General features: G+C 37.0%; 3 protein-coding genes across 4 annotated transcripts; all 3 read right to left on the bottom strand.

The window, feature by feature from the left end:
* Nucleotides 1-222: 222 nt before the first annotated feature.
* On the bottom strand, nucleotides 223-5,334 carry LOC148167103 (xanthine dehydrogenase-like). Its single transcript, XM_088047900.1, has 18 exons — nucleotides 5,249-5,334; nucleotides 5,027-5,070; nucleotides 4,804-4,976; nucleotides 4,243-4,756; nucleotides 3,968-4,197; nucleotides 3,821-3,923; nucleotides 3,641-3,768; nucleotides 3,304-3,591; nucleotides 3,097-3,259; nucleotides 2,931-3,049; nucleotides 2,012-2,885; nucleotides 1,780-1,967; nucleotides 1,575-1,733; nucleotides 1,403-1,531; nucleotides 1,224-1,354; nucleotides 829-1,178; nucleotides 671-784; nucleotides 223-621 (listed from the first exon to the last, which is right to left on the bottom strand). The coding sequence occupies exons 1-18, from the start codon at nucleotides 5,296-5,298 to the stop codon at nucleotides 554-556; spliced, it is 3,825 nt and encodes a 1,274-aa protein (XP_087904026.1). The 5' UTR covers nucleotides 5,299-5,334; the 3' UTR covers nucleotides 223-553.
* A 315-nt stretch (nucleotides 5,335-5,649) lies between these two features.
* Nucleotides 5,650-10,460, bottom strand: LOC148167102 (xanthine dehydrogenase-like). 2 transcript variants are annotated; one of them, XM_088047908.1, is made up of 17 exons: nucleotides 10,257-10,458; nucleotides 10,167-10,210; nucleotides 9,948-10,120; nucleotides 9,392-9,905; nucleotides 9,118-9,344; nucleotides 8,970-9,072; nucleotides 8,745-8,878; nucleotides 8,412-8,696; nucleotides 8,197-8,365; nucleotides 8,031-8,149; nucleotides 7,113-7,986; nucleotides 6,878-7,065; nucleotides 6,673-6,831; nucleotides 6,499-6,627; nucleotides 6,319-6,443; nucleotides 5,816-6,273; nucleotides 5,650-5,769 (listed from the first exon to the last, which is right to left on the bottom strand). In XM_088047908.1, exons 1-17 carry the CDS (start codon nucleotides 10,289-10,291, stop codon nucleotides 5,702-5,704), a joined length of 3,804 nt encoding a protein of 1,267 aa, XP_087904034.1. In that variant the 5' UTR covers nucleotides 10,292-10,458; the 3' UTR covers nucleotides 5,650-5,701. The 2 variants fall into 2 exon arrangements, with proteins under 2 accessions (XP_087904034.1, XP_087904035.1); XM_088047909.1 differs by lacking the exon at nucleotides 5,650-5,769 and having other exon boundaries at nucleotides 6,168-6,273; nucleotides 6,342-6,443; nucleotides 10,257-10,460.
* A 1,131-nt stretch (nucleotides 10,461-11,591) lies between these two features.
* On the bottom strand, nucleotides 11,592-12,499 carry LOC148167101 (COMM domain-containing protein 4). Its single transcript, XM_088047221.1, has 5 exons — nucleotides 12,413-12,499; nucleotides 12,231-12,368; nucleotides 12,143-12,182; nucleotides 11,893-12,096; nucleotides 11,592-11,844 (listed from the first exon to the last, which is right to left on the bottom strand). The coding sequence occupies exons 1-5, from the start codon at nucleotides 12,413-12,415 to the stop codon at nucleotides 11,657-11,659; spliced, it is 573 nt and encodes a 190-aa protein (XP_087903347.1). The 5' UTR covers nucleotides 12,416-12,499; the 3' UTR covers nucleotides 11,592-11,656.
* Between the last annotated feature and the right edge of the window lie 96 nt (nucleotides 12,500-12,595).

Below are 12,595 nucleotides of genomic sequence, written 5' to 3'. Positions count from 1 at the left end.
GTATCATCAAATTGCGGATTTTAAAAAAGCGATAACCTGTCTTTATCAGTCATTGTTGCTTCTTGTTATCACTTTATATGAACAATATTAATTGCTTACACGTGAAAAATCAATTTAAAACGTATTTGGGTTTGACGAGTATTTAGTAGGTTTTTAACAAGTTCACTTTCATTTTACTGACTTTATTGATTTTATATAATAAAACAAGAACAACACCAGACAGAAATCAACAATTTGTTTATTACTAAGAGCACGCTAAAGAGGATGTGGCTGTTTTAAATGACAGTGTAATTCAATACACGCGCGCTGATTGTTTTGAATACCTGAATTCCACTCTGCCATGATTGTAATCTTTTTCCTGTTTATCCAAAATCCATTTATAGCCTGATAAAGTTAAGTGAGATGTAAACACCTTGAGATGTTGCGGTGCACTCTAATCCGCAAGTATTGATAACGCGATTAATCGAAAATTGATTTATCTAAAGTAACTTCTGCTTTGTAGTCAAATTGTTATAACCATAATACCTAGAAAGTTAGCTTATTTTTTAACCACCTATAAAGTATATTGAGTATAGTGATTTAAACTATTCATAAGAACGTTTTCAACAGTTGTGGGTCCCTCTGTAAATTCATTGAATAAAATCAAAATATAGTTTTGAAAAATCCTCACCAAAAGGATACCACTTGGAAATCGAGGGATCCGCGTCAGTTCTAGCTGACGCCAAAGCATGACGTACAGCTAATGGAATCGACACTGCAAGAGTAGTTGCAGGTTCTCCAGTTGCTACAAAAAAATATTAACCAATGTAACTACAGAGGTTAAAACACCTTTCGACTTTAAAATTCCCACAGGATTTGGATTGTTCCTCTCAATCTTCACGTTAAAATTAACAGGAATATCTTTAGCACCTGGAGGATAGTACGTCCACGTATTATTAGTCAACAATTTTCCTTCATAATTGTAAACAATTTGCTCACTTGTGTAGTACCCCATTCCCATAACAAAAGCACCCTCTATTTGACCAATATCAATAACTGGACTCATTGATTGTCCCGCATCTTCGAGTAAATCGACTCTGGTGAGGATATATTGACCTGTTAGCACGTCAAGAAGAACTTCAGAGGCGCACACACCATAAATATCGTAAGTACGAACGTTGGGGGCATTGGGAGTATATCTAAAAATTATTATCAAAAAAGCACTGAATTTTGGTGGTACTTACAGTCCTCTCGCTGTTAAGTCGATGTATAGAGCGAAACATTGTTGAATCAGTGCTTCCCATGTGGGATTCCCCATTTTTATGCGAACTGGTTCGATGCGCGCCAATAACTGGTCACATGCTTGAATGACGCCCTGGAAAATATCAAAAGTAGTGAAAATTTCGCAGAAAAGTGTTCATACATAACAGATGGCTTCTGATGTAAGGCTGGCTCCTGTCTGTAAATTGTTTGGGGCAACAAAACTATAACTAGGAATGACAGTTACTTTCTGCAAAGGAATTCCTAGTTTATAGGCGCAGACTTGAGCAACCTACAAACTGCATTTTGTTACAATTTAGAAGAAGTTTTCTTACTTTAGTGTTGATTCCTTGTCCAATTTCAACACCTCCGTGCGAAATCTGCACGGCTCCGTCACCATGGAGAATTGAGACCATAGCGTAGTATGGACCTCCCAGTATCATTTCGAACGTCATGGGAACTACAGCAAGTCCCTTTTTCTTCCAACGGTTTTGCTGCAATTGATATTATTTACGAGTTTCTGTAATTCCAAAATAAAACCTTATTAAAAATCTCAATTTGCTGTTTTCGTTTATCGATGTCAGCCCATGCTTTTATCTCGTTGACGTATCGTGGAAGTGGAGATTCTCGTTTAAAATTAGCCATTCGTAGGGCTAAAGGGTCCATGTTAAGAGTGATGGCTATGTGCTCCATTATGCTTTCAATTGAAGCCAAACCTTCTGTAGAACCTACAGAAACAAGTTACGATGATGATACAAATTTTGACGTTTACCTGGAGCTCTTGTCCACGTATTAACCGGAGTGTCAGTAAGTGCCCACAACATCTGCATTCTAAAAGTATCAGTATTATAGTTACCCCGGAAGACACCCGAGGTTAAAGTAGTAATATCTTCATCAACTTGCGCTCCTACGTCTGTGTACAAAGTGGAATTAAGATACTGAATAACTCCGCTATTATTCACACCAACTTCATAATCAACAGAAAAAGGGAATCTTTTACCCATAACCGCCATATTTGTTTTTAGGGGTAAGGCGATTTTCACTGGTTTTCTTAGTTTCCAGGCAGCTAAAGATCCAGCGCAGGCTATTAGTCCAGTTCTGCTGATCTTAGCACCAAAGGCTCCGCCACATCTTCGTACAGTTACAATAATTTTACTGCTTTCAATTCCAAGCATTTTTGCGACAGCTTCTTGAATTAAATCCATCCATTGTGTCGAAGCATAAATTTCGAGACCATCTTCCGTCGGGATGATATTACAACATTGCGTTTCCATATGGAAATGGTACTGTTGGTACAAATCAAAAGTACCACGAACGACGTGTTTGATGTCATTACCGCGTCTTATTGGGTCATATGATCTATTAGGTCGAATTCTGTCTTGTCGTCCTGCTTGTAAAACTTGACGCACGGAGAGCAAAGGCCCAACATTTGGGGCGTCGTAAGTGATTTCGACTATACTAGCGGCGTATAGCACGGCGTCTTCTTTTTTACCAACTAAAATTCCTATGGGTTGCTCGTAGTACAATACTCGACCACCACAAAAAATTTCTTCTTCGGAAGTAACGAAAGCGAGACCTAGCGGAGTGAAGTTATTGTCACCAGGAATGTCGTCTTTGCCGTAAAAGGCAACAACTCCTTCTTGTTGCTAAAAAATTAGTTGAGACAGGATTAGTGGTAATGACAGAAGTACCAAAGCTTTGGAGACGTTAACTTTTCTGAGTATAGAATTTGGAGGCACGCGTGCCAACACCAGAGCTCCAAACAACTGGTTTGGAAGATCCGGCATGTCTTCAATATACTGAGCTTGTCCTGAAATCTAACTGTAACAAAATAATTGTATGATAGTACAGTAGTACCGCTAGTCTGTGCCAGAGCTTCTATTTTTGGAACTGGCTGCGTCAGGGGATACAAAGACGCGTTTGTTTCAAAGTCTTGCGCTCCTTTAGAAATTGGTCGTTGAAGAAGAGTACCACCTGATCTATTCCTCGGTGATACTTTTGGAGCAAGGCACAGTACCGCCTACAAAAACTAATTTTATTTAGAAAACCTAAAAATAACAGTACTTTGTAAAACAGCCCTATTGCTAACTGTTTACGGAACTCTGGCGATGGATCTGGTGGCATGAGCACCGGTTGCAATTCCTGGGACAAAGTAGCAAGAACTAGCTGCAATGTGCTGTTATCAAACAGTTTGTTCCCGACTAGAATTTTCTCAGAATTTGTGGCGTGAACAAAATTGGGGGATAAGTTTCCGAAAACAATTGTGGCTCTCTTGATTACGCCGTTTGCGTAGAATTCGAACAAAAATCCCGCGTTTACGAACGCGTGGACATTCTGAGCTCGTGGCATAATCTAAAATTCTGACGTTACAGTCGTCTAAATCCAAATTAAGCGCGCTTACTTTGTAACTTAAAAACTTTTGCGAACTTGAATGTTCAGGCAAAGTTATCGATTGCACGACTCTGAGTTTCATGTCTGTTTTAAAGAACGTGCTGGGACGTAACCAGACTTGACTACCATTGAAGCTCACTAAAAAATATGATGGTTGAATGGTGGTAGTTACCTTGGGAAGCAATTTTACCGACGGAAATTAGAGCGCCGACTGTTTCCAGTAAGAGGAAAATGTCCGAAGGAAACTCGTTGTGGTCATGCTTTATCATTAAGTTTCCGGCAAGTGTGCCTCTCTACGAATAAATTTGAAGATGGAGCTCCTAAGAGTATAACTTACGTTGCGGACAGGCAGATTCGCTACTAAGTCTATGTGATCAGCCATTTGCTTGATATAACTAAAATTGGCATGAGCTTGACCGATTGTTCTAAATAAGTCAATTGCGCTTGTAAGAGTCATGTTTGCTCCTAAAACAAGAGAATCGCCTTTAAATTCGTACTGTGTTAGCTCAGGAATTGATGTAATCTCAATGTAAGTGTCTACTGGATCCGCATACGAAGTGTACACCCCTAAAAGAAATAATTAAAATTTTGATGAGAAAATCGGCGCCATACCTCGTGCGGTGTTTCCAGCTACGAATTTATAACTTGTGCTTTGATAAGTCTGCAGGGTCGTCAGTAAGTCCCGCATACTATGAACTTTAATCCACTTAGAAGTACCCATCAAAATATAATGTGGCATTTTTTCCTTTTTATCGCATGGTGTGATGCACTCCCATTCGCACCTAGTCCTGTCACAAATTTTCAAATCTTCAATATCAGGATAATCCCCAATAATCTCACGATTTGCATCTTTACACAAAGACTTGAAGGCGGCAAGTATCGATCTGTATCCCGTGCATCTACAGATATTGCCACTGAACGAATCTTCAATTTCTTGCATTGTTAAATGACCAGATTCGTACAACGCGTACATGTTCATAACCATCCCAGGAGAACAAAACCCACATTGAGTACCATTGAAACGAGCCAGAATTTCTTGAACCGGATGATATCCACGTAGAGGATCACCAATTCCTTCAATTGTGTAAATTCTAAGACCGTGGCAAGACAGGAGAGGAACCAAACACTAAAATAAGGAAGTGGTGATGAAGAAATAATTGGTACGACTCGTACCGAATTCATTGCAAGAACCACTTCTTTTTCGGTGACTGGATCCCGACTGTGTATCGCCACTACGCAAGTACCACATCCGCCTTCTCGACACATTGCTTTTGTTCCTGTTAGATAAAGATGTTTTCTGAGATAAGTGTTGAGAGTCGTGTTCGCGTCGATGCCATCGCCGTTAACTAAAATGGTGGCGCGTAAATTCTATAAGTGTTAAATACGCGAGACATACCAGTATGTTCCTTGTCTTGTAGATGAAATTTGATTTCCGTGAGTCTAAATAACACAAAATCTAGTAAAAAATTGGATTTTAGGAACAATTAAAAATGAATTCGTTAATTATTGATTTCTTACTTTTGTCTTAAAATTAATAAAAACCATTTAGAAATGTTTTTACATTGTTAAAAAGTTCAAGGAAAAACGTTGTAAACATGATAAGAAAAAATATACCCACTTCTCAACCTTAGTGAGGTCTGGTACTTTAGAAGACGCAGCGGTCCCCATTTCCAATTTGAAAGTACTAAAAATCACGGAAAACCACTATGATCGCGTTTGTTGCACATTGCATCGACTGCAGTAAAATGCATGCATGATCAAGCAATCAATCATTTATAAGTTTTGATCCATCGGAGAAATGTTCATCTTAATTACATTATAACAGAAAATCCAGTATCTCTGGAAAAATAGAACTGGTTTGCGTTCACCGCAATCCAAGAATGTCGTATGAAAAAGAATAATGTGTATGAGGCGTATAATTTACAAGTTATAATCACCTGTGTTGAACTTAGATGTCAGTTTATACTTCACCTACTTTCACGAAGTAAAAAAAATGCACACAATAAAACTAATTTGAAATTACCCTGGATAAATTTATTATTAATAAGAAAATGTAGCAAGTCATGTTTTTTCATAAAACGTACTGCGAAGAATCGTTGCCACTATTTGCGATGATCTCTGCCACGTCTGTAACTCCAGCTGAAAATTAAAATGTTAAGTTAAGAAGTTGAGCAGTACTAATTACCTATTGGGTACCACTTTGACTGAGAGGCGTCCGTTCTTGCAGACGTTGCTGCATTTCTGATCGCCAAAGCTATACCAACAGTAAAACACAACGAGGGTTCTCCAGTTGCTTTGGAATTGAGTATCCCGATCGGATTTGGATTATCCTTAGGAAACTTCACGTTAAATTCAACTGGTATGTCTTTAGCTCCAGGTACGTGGTACGTCCACGTGTTGTGCGTCAAAATCTTCCCTTGCTCGTTGTAAACAATTTTTTCAGTGGTTTGGTACCCCAATCCCATAATAAAAGCCCCTTCGACTTGCCCTATGTCAATATAAGGACTCAAAGTCACTCCAACGTCTTCAATTAGATCAACTTTAGACACTAAATGTTGACCGGTCAGTACGTCTAGTTCCACTTCTATAGCACACATGCCGTAAATAGAGTACGGTTTGAGATTAGAATCTTCGCTGGAATATCTAAAAAAAATTGATTAATTTTAGACAATTTTAGGGTGTGTTTACAGTCCAGAGTCTGATAAACTGACATATTTTTTGTAGCATGTTTTAATGGCCGCTTCCCATGTAGTACCCTGAGGTCGATACGGATTAATACGAGAGAGCAATTTATCGCAAGCTTGTATGATGCACTAGAAAATAAAAAAAAATGTAATCTAATTTGCTAAGGTCATGATCAACACATACATAACAGATTGCTTCAGAAGTTACGCTGCCGCCGGTGGTACCAGCGTTAGGAGCAACAAAGCTATTGCTCGGTAAAACTCTCACTTTTTCCAGTGGTATTCCAAATTTGTACGCGCAAACTTGAGCGGCCTTAAATCTCATATTAAGTGGTTTATTGTTTTTCTGAAAACATACTTTAGTGTTGATTCCTTGCCCTATTTCAATCCCTGCATGTCTAATTTGTACCGATCCGTCACCGTGAAATATAGAAACCGTTGCTGTAAACATACCAAGAGGAAAAAGCTCGAAACTAAGAGGTACGACAGACATTCCTTTTTTTCTCCAACGATTTTGCTGTAATATCATTTGTTAGATTTAATTAACACCGACAAAAAACAACCGAGTTAAAGTTGGCGATAGTCAGTTTTCGCTGATCGATATTAGCCCACGATTTGATATCATCCACATATTTGTTAAGTGGAGTTTTATTTGACAGGTTGGCTTGTCGTACTTTTAACGGATCTACATTAACTGTGTACGCAATATGATCCATTATAGCTTCCATCGTTGTTACAGCTTCCAGATGACCTTAAAATTACAGTGAAGAAATATTTTGGTACTAAAGTAGTACTAACCTGGCGCTCTCGTCCACGAGTTTACGTGCGTGTCTGTTACAACGCGGCTCATATGAAATGTAAAAGTATCAGAAGTGTAAGTACCCATTAATCCTGGTTCAATAAGAATGGCCATAAACTCGACAAACTGATATCCAACGTCCGTATAGAGATTGCAATTAAGATATTGAATTACTCCATCGTCATCGACTGCTACCTCATAGTTTGCCAAATATGGTGATCTTTTTCCCATAGCTAACATGTTGGTACGGAGCGGCAACCACATTCTCACTGTTTTTTTTAACTTCCAAGCTGCTAAAGCGGTCGCACAAGCAACCAGATTAGCTCGGCTGATTTTTCCACCAAAAGCACCTCCACATCGTCGAACTATCACGTGGATTTTACTTTGCGGAATATTTAACACTCTTGAAATCGAGTTTTGAACCAAGTTCATCCATTGGGTGGACGAATAAACGTCTAAACTATCTGTATCTACTGGTACTACTTGACAAGTGTGCGTTTCCATATGGAAGTGGTACTGCTGAAATAAATCAACACTTCCTTTAATCACATGTTTAATGTTGGTTCCTTTTCGTGTCGCATTTATGGTTTTAAATTCTGTAATTCTGTCGCTTGTTCCCTGTTTTAGTACTTGCCGGATTGAGATTATTGGGGGTTTAGTGGGAAAATTGTACGATATGTGAACTAAATCAACGGCTTTCATTGCTAGTTCTTGAGACTGAGCAATGATTATTCCAACGGGTTGGTCAAAATATTTGACTTTGTTACTAGCGAAAAGTTCTTCCTCAGAAAATATTTTATCCATTAGAGTCACGGAAACGTTGTCACCTGGAATGTCACCTTTGCCAAGGAAAGCCACAACACCGTCGAGTTTCTACAAAAAAACGAAATATTAAAAAAATGGGCAATAGGTAGTACCAGAGCTTCCGATGAATCTATTGCCCTAATAACGGAGCTTGGAGGAGCATCAGCTAGAACCAAAGCCGCGTGCAACTGGAAAGGTAAATCCGGTAAATCTATAACGAAATGAGCAATCCCTGAAAAATGATAATTATTTAGTGTCGTGATCGTTCCGTGGAAGTACCGCTAGTTTGTGCCAAAGCTTCAAGTTTTGTTATTGGTTCCGTCAGCGGGTACAGAGATTTGTTAGTCTGAAAGTCTTGAGTTCCTGAGGAAACAGGTCGTTTTAGTCTTTGCCCACCCGTTTTATTTTTGGGTGAGATTTTATCATTAGGAGCGATGCTTAGTACTGCCTAAAATAAACACCTAAATCTCAGCCTAATTTTTCAGTTAGCGAACCTTGTAAAACAGAGCTATGGCTAGCAGTTTTCGAAGTTGAGGCGATGGATCTGGAGGCGCCGGAGCTGTTTGAAGTTCAATATCCAAACTATTGTAAACCTTCTTCAAAACTGAATTATCAAACAGATCTTTTCCGGCTAGCATACTTTCAGAAGCTGTGGCATGTACAAAGTTAGGGTTTATGTTTCCATAAACTATCCTAGCAGTTTTGACAGTATTGTTGTCAAATTTAAACAGAAAACCAGCGTTGACTATAGCGTGCGTATTTTCAGCACGCGGCATAATCTAAAATTGCAAAATTTTTACCCACGAAAAGAAAAAAGAAATTCTTGCCTTGTAACTGACAAATTTGACATTATTCGCATAGGCAGGTAAAGCGATGGTTTTCAACACCGTTCTTTGTTTAACCATGTCGTAGTTAATGAAATCATGTGGAGTTAGTTCAGTTTCGACTCCTAGGATATTAACTGAAAAATAAAATAGTTTTAAAGCAAACGAGAAGTGATAGCGACAACTATAAATTCAAGTTGTTTTATATAAAAGTGGAAGTTGACTCACCAACGGTCAGAGTGGCCGCTACAGTTTCGAGAAGCAGAAATACGTCCGAAGGAAACTCATGGTGATCATGCTTTATCATTAAATTTCCTGCTAAAGTTCCTCGCTAAAACACAGGATAAGTGAAAGCTCCAAACTTTTTTTGCATTACATTTCTGACAGGAACATTGGCAATCAAGTTAATATGGTCGGCTACGTCTTTTAAATAACCAAAACCAGAAGTCTGTGCGACGTCGTTAAAAATTTCAATTGTGTCATGTAAAGTGATGTTGGCTCCTAACTTGCAGGAATTTTTATCGACTGTAAATTCTACAAGCTCAGGGACGTTGGTTACATCAATGTAAAGATTGACTTCGTTTTTGTATGACGAGTATACTCCTGTAATAAAAACTGGTTTTGTGGTTATAGTTTTTACTTTTTTTTACCCTGAGCTGTATTTCCTGCTACTAATCTGTACGTCGCGGTCATATCAGTCCCCAGTGTCGTCATCAAATCTCGCAAACTATGCACTTTGACCCATTTGCTTTTCGGAAATTCAATATAAAATGGTTGATTTAGTATCTGCGAGCATGGATTTGCACACTTCTGGGCGCATTTTTCTTTATAACAGGTACCGAAATCTTCAATATCAGGACACTTTCCCAATATTTCCGGATTAGCATCCGAACTCAGTGATTTGAATGCTGATAGAATTGGTCTATAACCTGTGCAACGACAGAGATTTCCACTAAATGAGTTTTCTACCTGTTCCATTGTAAATTTCCCAGATTCGTATAAAGCATACATTGTCATGACCATTCCAGGCGAACAAAATCCGCATTGAGTGCCGTAAAATCGAGCTAAGATTTCTTGTAAAGGATGATAACCATCCACGGGGTTACCGATTCCTTCTATTGTTATAATCCTCCAGCCATCGCAAGAAAGTAACGGGATCAAACACTAAATTAAGGAATAAAAAAAATTTTTCGAAGTATAAATTACCGAGTTCACTGCCATAAAAACGTTTTTCTTGGTCGTTTGATCTTCACTTTGTAAGACTACGACACACGCTCCACATCCACCCTCAAAACACATCCCTTTAGTTCCTTTCATTTCCAGAGTGTTCCGGAGGTAAAAATTCAGACTAGTGTTTGGAGAAATGTCGCTAGCTTTTACTAAAATTTCGTGAAAATTTTTTATTGGAAACAAACAGGTACCTACCAATATGTTGTTTTTCATGCAAATAAAATTTTATTTCATTAACCCTTAAAAATTTCTGTTAAAAAATGATAATTGAGAATTTTTACATACTTTTCAATAGGGGGTGAAGATTGAGAAGTACCCATAATTGCATCTGTAGTTCACAGGCAGAACGGTCAAATGATGGTAGCAATTGCGTTTTATATTAATAATTTGACCTTTTACAATAATGTCAAGAAAAGCGTAAACTATCTGAAGATTAGCCAAAACGCAGAAGTTTTTGTACTTATTGTTCTCCCGTTTATCTAAATTTGTTTAATTCATCAAAACTATTAATTAATTAGTTTTTCTTGGAATAAGGTTATCAAACAAACATACAAAAATTTTGAAAAATAGATAATAAAAATGTTTTTGTTATGGGTAAAAATCGATAATTAAATGCTCATCAATACGTGATCGAATTTATAAAATACGTGTGAATTTTGCAATGTTAGAGTAAGAGACTGATTTATGAGAGCTAAAATATTCATAGAATTTAGATTTGCATTGATTGATTGGCTAATTGCAACAACTTGAAAAATATTCGTATTGTCGATACAGAAATAAATCCGACAAATGTGAATTAGCCAAAAACAGATTTTGGAAAGGAAAATTTATGCAAACAAGATACATATTAGGTACTTTTCAACAGGAGGCTTTGTTTTGGCACTAGAGATGCAAATAATTTTCTGAACATATTTGTTGTCTGTAAATGTTTGAAATCTTTTAGATTAAATATGACAGTTTAAATGACTACGTCACAATTTTTTACCAAATATTACCAAATATTGTATGAGCGAGAGTGAGATAGAGAACTCGATATTATTCATCCTGATTGGTCCAATGGTCTGTGACCAATAGTCGACGAAGGAGTTCACAGTTGATAAACAAATCAAAAGTAGTAAGACCAACAAATTTCACTGATTTAGGATTAAAAATGGCAAATTACAGGATTTAAAATAGTGTGGTAAAAACCTTTGTATTCGTCTTCAAAATAAAAATTTCTAAAAATTGTGTTTTTTGCTCTAAATGTTTGAAATTAAGCACAGTTGGTAATTAAGTTAAAAGTAGTAAAACCTACAAGTTAGAATTCAAAATCGCAAAACTACGGAATTCAAAATAGAGTTGTGTCAATTTTGTATTCGTCTTAATAATAAAAATTTCTAAAAATTGTGTTTCTTGCTCTAAAGTTCGAAATTTTGGGCAGTGGATAAATAAATCAAAAGTAGTAAAACCTATAAATTTCACTGTTTTAGGATTAAAAATTGCAAAATTACGGAATTTAATATAAGATGGTAAAAATGCGCGTAAACAAAAACCAGATTAATTTTAAAAAAATAGTCCAATAGCTTATTCTTCCGTGTGATAAAAATAATAAGGATTATAAATAACAAGACGACATAGTTACAATATTTTATTGATTATAGTTCAAAAGTTGCACAAATAAAAAAATATTTAAAAAAATGCCACATTTATAGCGCCACAGGCGGTTCATTCAACTGTACCATCTTCTCCCGAACTTCTTTTAAATTTTCTAGTAAAACGTTTGTGGTGAATGGAGTGAGGGTGACTTTCTGACACTGTCCATTGATTGTCAATTCCAAGATAAGGCAATTTATGGAGGAATCAATCTCAGCAGTGACTTTCTCCAAATTGTTAACTGGAACAAAAAAATTGTAAATTTTGAAAGTGGTTTTGACAAAGTTACCTCTCAACGACTGTTTTTTTAAATGACTAGTTAATTCTTCACAATTATCATCAACTACACGCTTAATTGAAGTACTGTGTTCTCTAGGAAGTCCTAACTGCTGGAGCTCACTCAGAAGAGCACTGCTGTTACAATTAAAACGGACCGTGGAGATGATTATAGATGACAAACACGCCACACAAGCTTTGAGATCAATATCAGGATCTAGAACCAAAATCTACAGTGCTACTCCCTCGCAACGCTATTTTACCTAATTTTGATTCTGTGAAGAGTTTTTCTGCTTTGGTGATCTGAAAAATTCGGTAATTAAAAGTAGTTTTATTAAGCGGGTGACTTACATCAATTGGAGGTTTTATGATCCCCTGGACCACAATTTGGGCTAAAAGTTTGACTTTAATTGATGATAACCTTGAAAGAGTAGAAATTTCCGCAAGGATCCAGTCGGGACAATCCGCGTCACCACAAAAACGAAATTTCTGAAAATTTAAAATAAGGAATGAATCGAAAAATGGGACTTTACCATTTTTTGCTTGTTTCAGTGATGTAAATAAACAAAGTGACATAACCTAAAAAATAAACGTCAGAAATGACATCTAATAATGTTTATGGTAGTGCCATCTATGTCTCAAAATCTAAAAATGCTATTTTGTTACAGGTTTCTATAACATTGCCATCTGGTGAGTACTAATAAAAATAAATAAAA

Source organism: Gnatocerus cornutus, chromosome 10 (genome assembly GCF_029298725.1).
Source record: "Gnatocerus cornutus isolate USDA-ARS CGAHR chromosome 10, icGnaCorn1.1, whole genome shotgun sequence".
Classification (NCBI taxonomy): domain Eukaryota; kingdom Metazoa; phylum Arthropoda; class Insecta; order Coleoptera; family Tenebrionidae; genus Gnatocerus; species Gnatocerus cornutus.
The sequence above is the reverse complement of the archived record's forward strand: the minus strand, read 5'-3'. Positions and strand labels throughout refer to the sequence as shown.

Excerpts from the sequence above, each read along its gene's own strand:
- LOC148167103 (XM_088047900.1), bottom strand. The coding sequence starts at position 5,298 with ATGGGGACCGCTGCGTCTTCTAAAGTACCAGACCTCACTAAGGTTGAG. Across the intron at positions 1,968-2,011 it reads TACGTGGACAAGAGCTCCAG|GTTCTACAGAAGGTTTGGCT; the intron begins GTAAACGTCAAA and ends TTGTTTCTGTAG. Across the intron at positions 1,355-1,402 it reads CATCAGAAGCCATCTGTTAT|GGCGTCATTCAAGCATGTGA; the intron begins GTATGAACACTT and ends GATATTTTCCAG.
- LOC148167102 (XM_088047908.1), bottom strand. The coding sequence starts at position 10,291 with ATGGGTACTTCTCAATCTTCACCCCCTATTGAAAA. Across the intron at positions 8,697-8,744 it reads TCAAATTTGTCAGTTACAAG|ATTATGCCGCGTGCTGAAAA; the intron begins GCAAGAATTTCT and ends TTGCAATTTTAG. Across the intron at positions 8,366-8,411 it reads CCATAGCTCTGTTTTACAAG|GCAGTACTAAGCATCGCTCC; the intron begins GTTCGCTAACTG and ends TGTTTATTTTAG.
- LOC148167101 (XM_088047221.1), bottom strand. Across the intron at positions 12,183-12,230 it reads TCATAAAACCTCCAATTGAT|ATCACCAAAGCAGAAAAACT; the intron begins GTAAGTCACCCG and ends CGAATTTTTCAG. Across the intron at positions 11,845-11,892 it reads AAAAAAACAGTCGTTGAGAG|TTAACAATTTGGAGAAAGTC; the intron begins GTAACTTTGTCA and ends TTTTTGTTCCAG.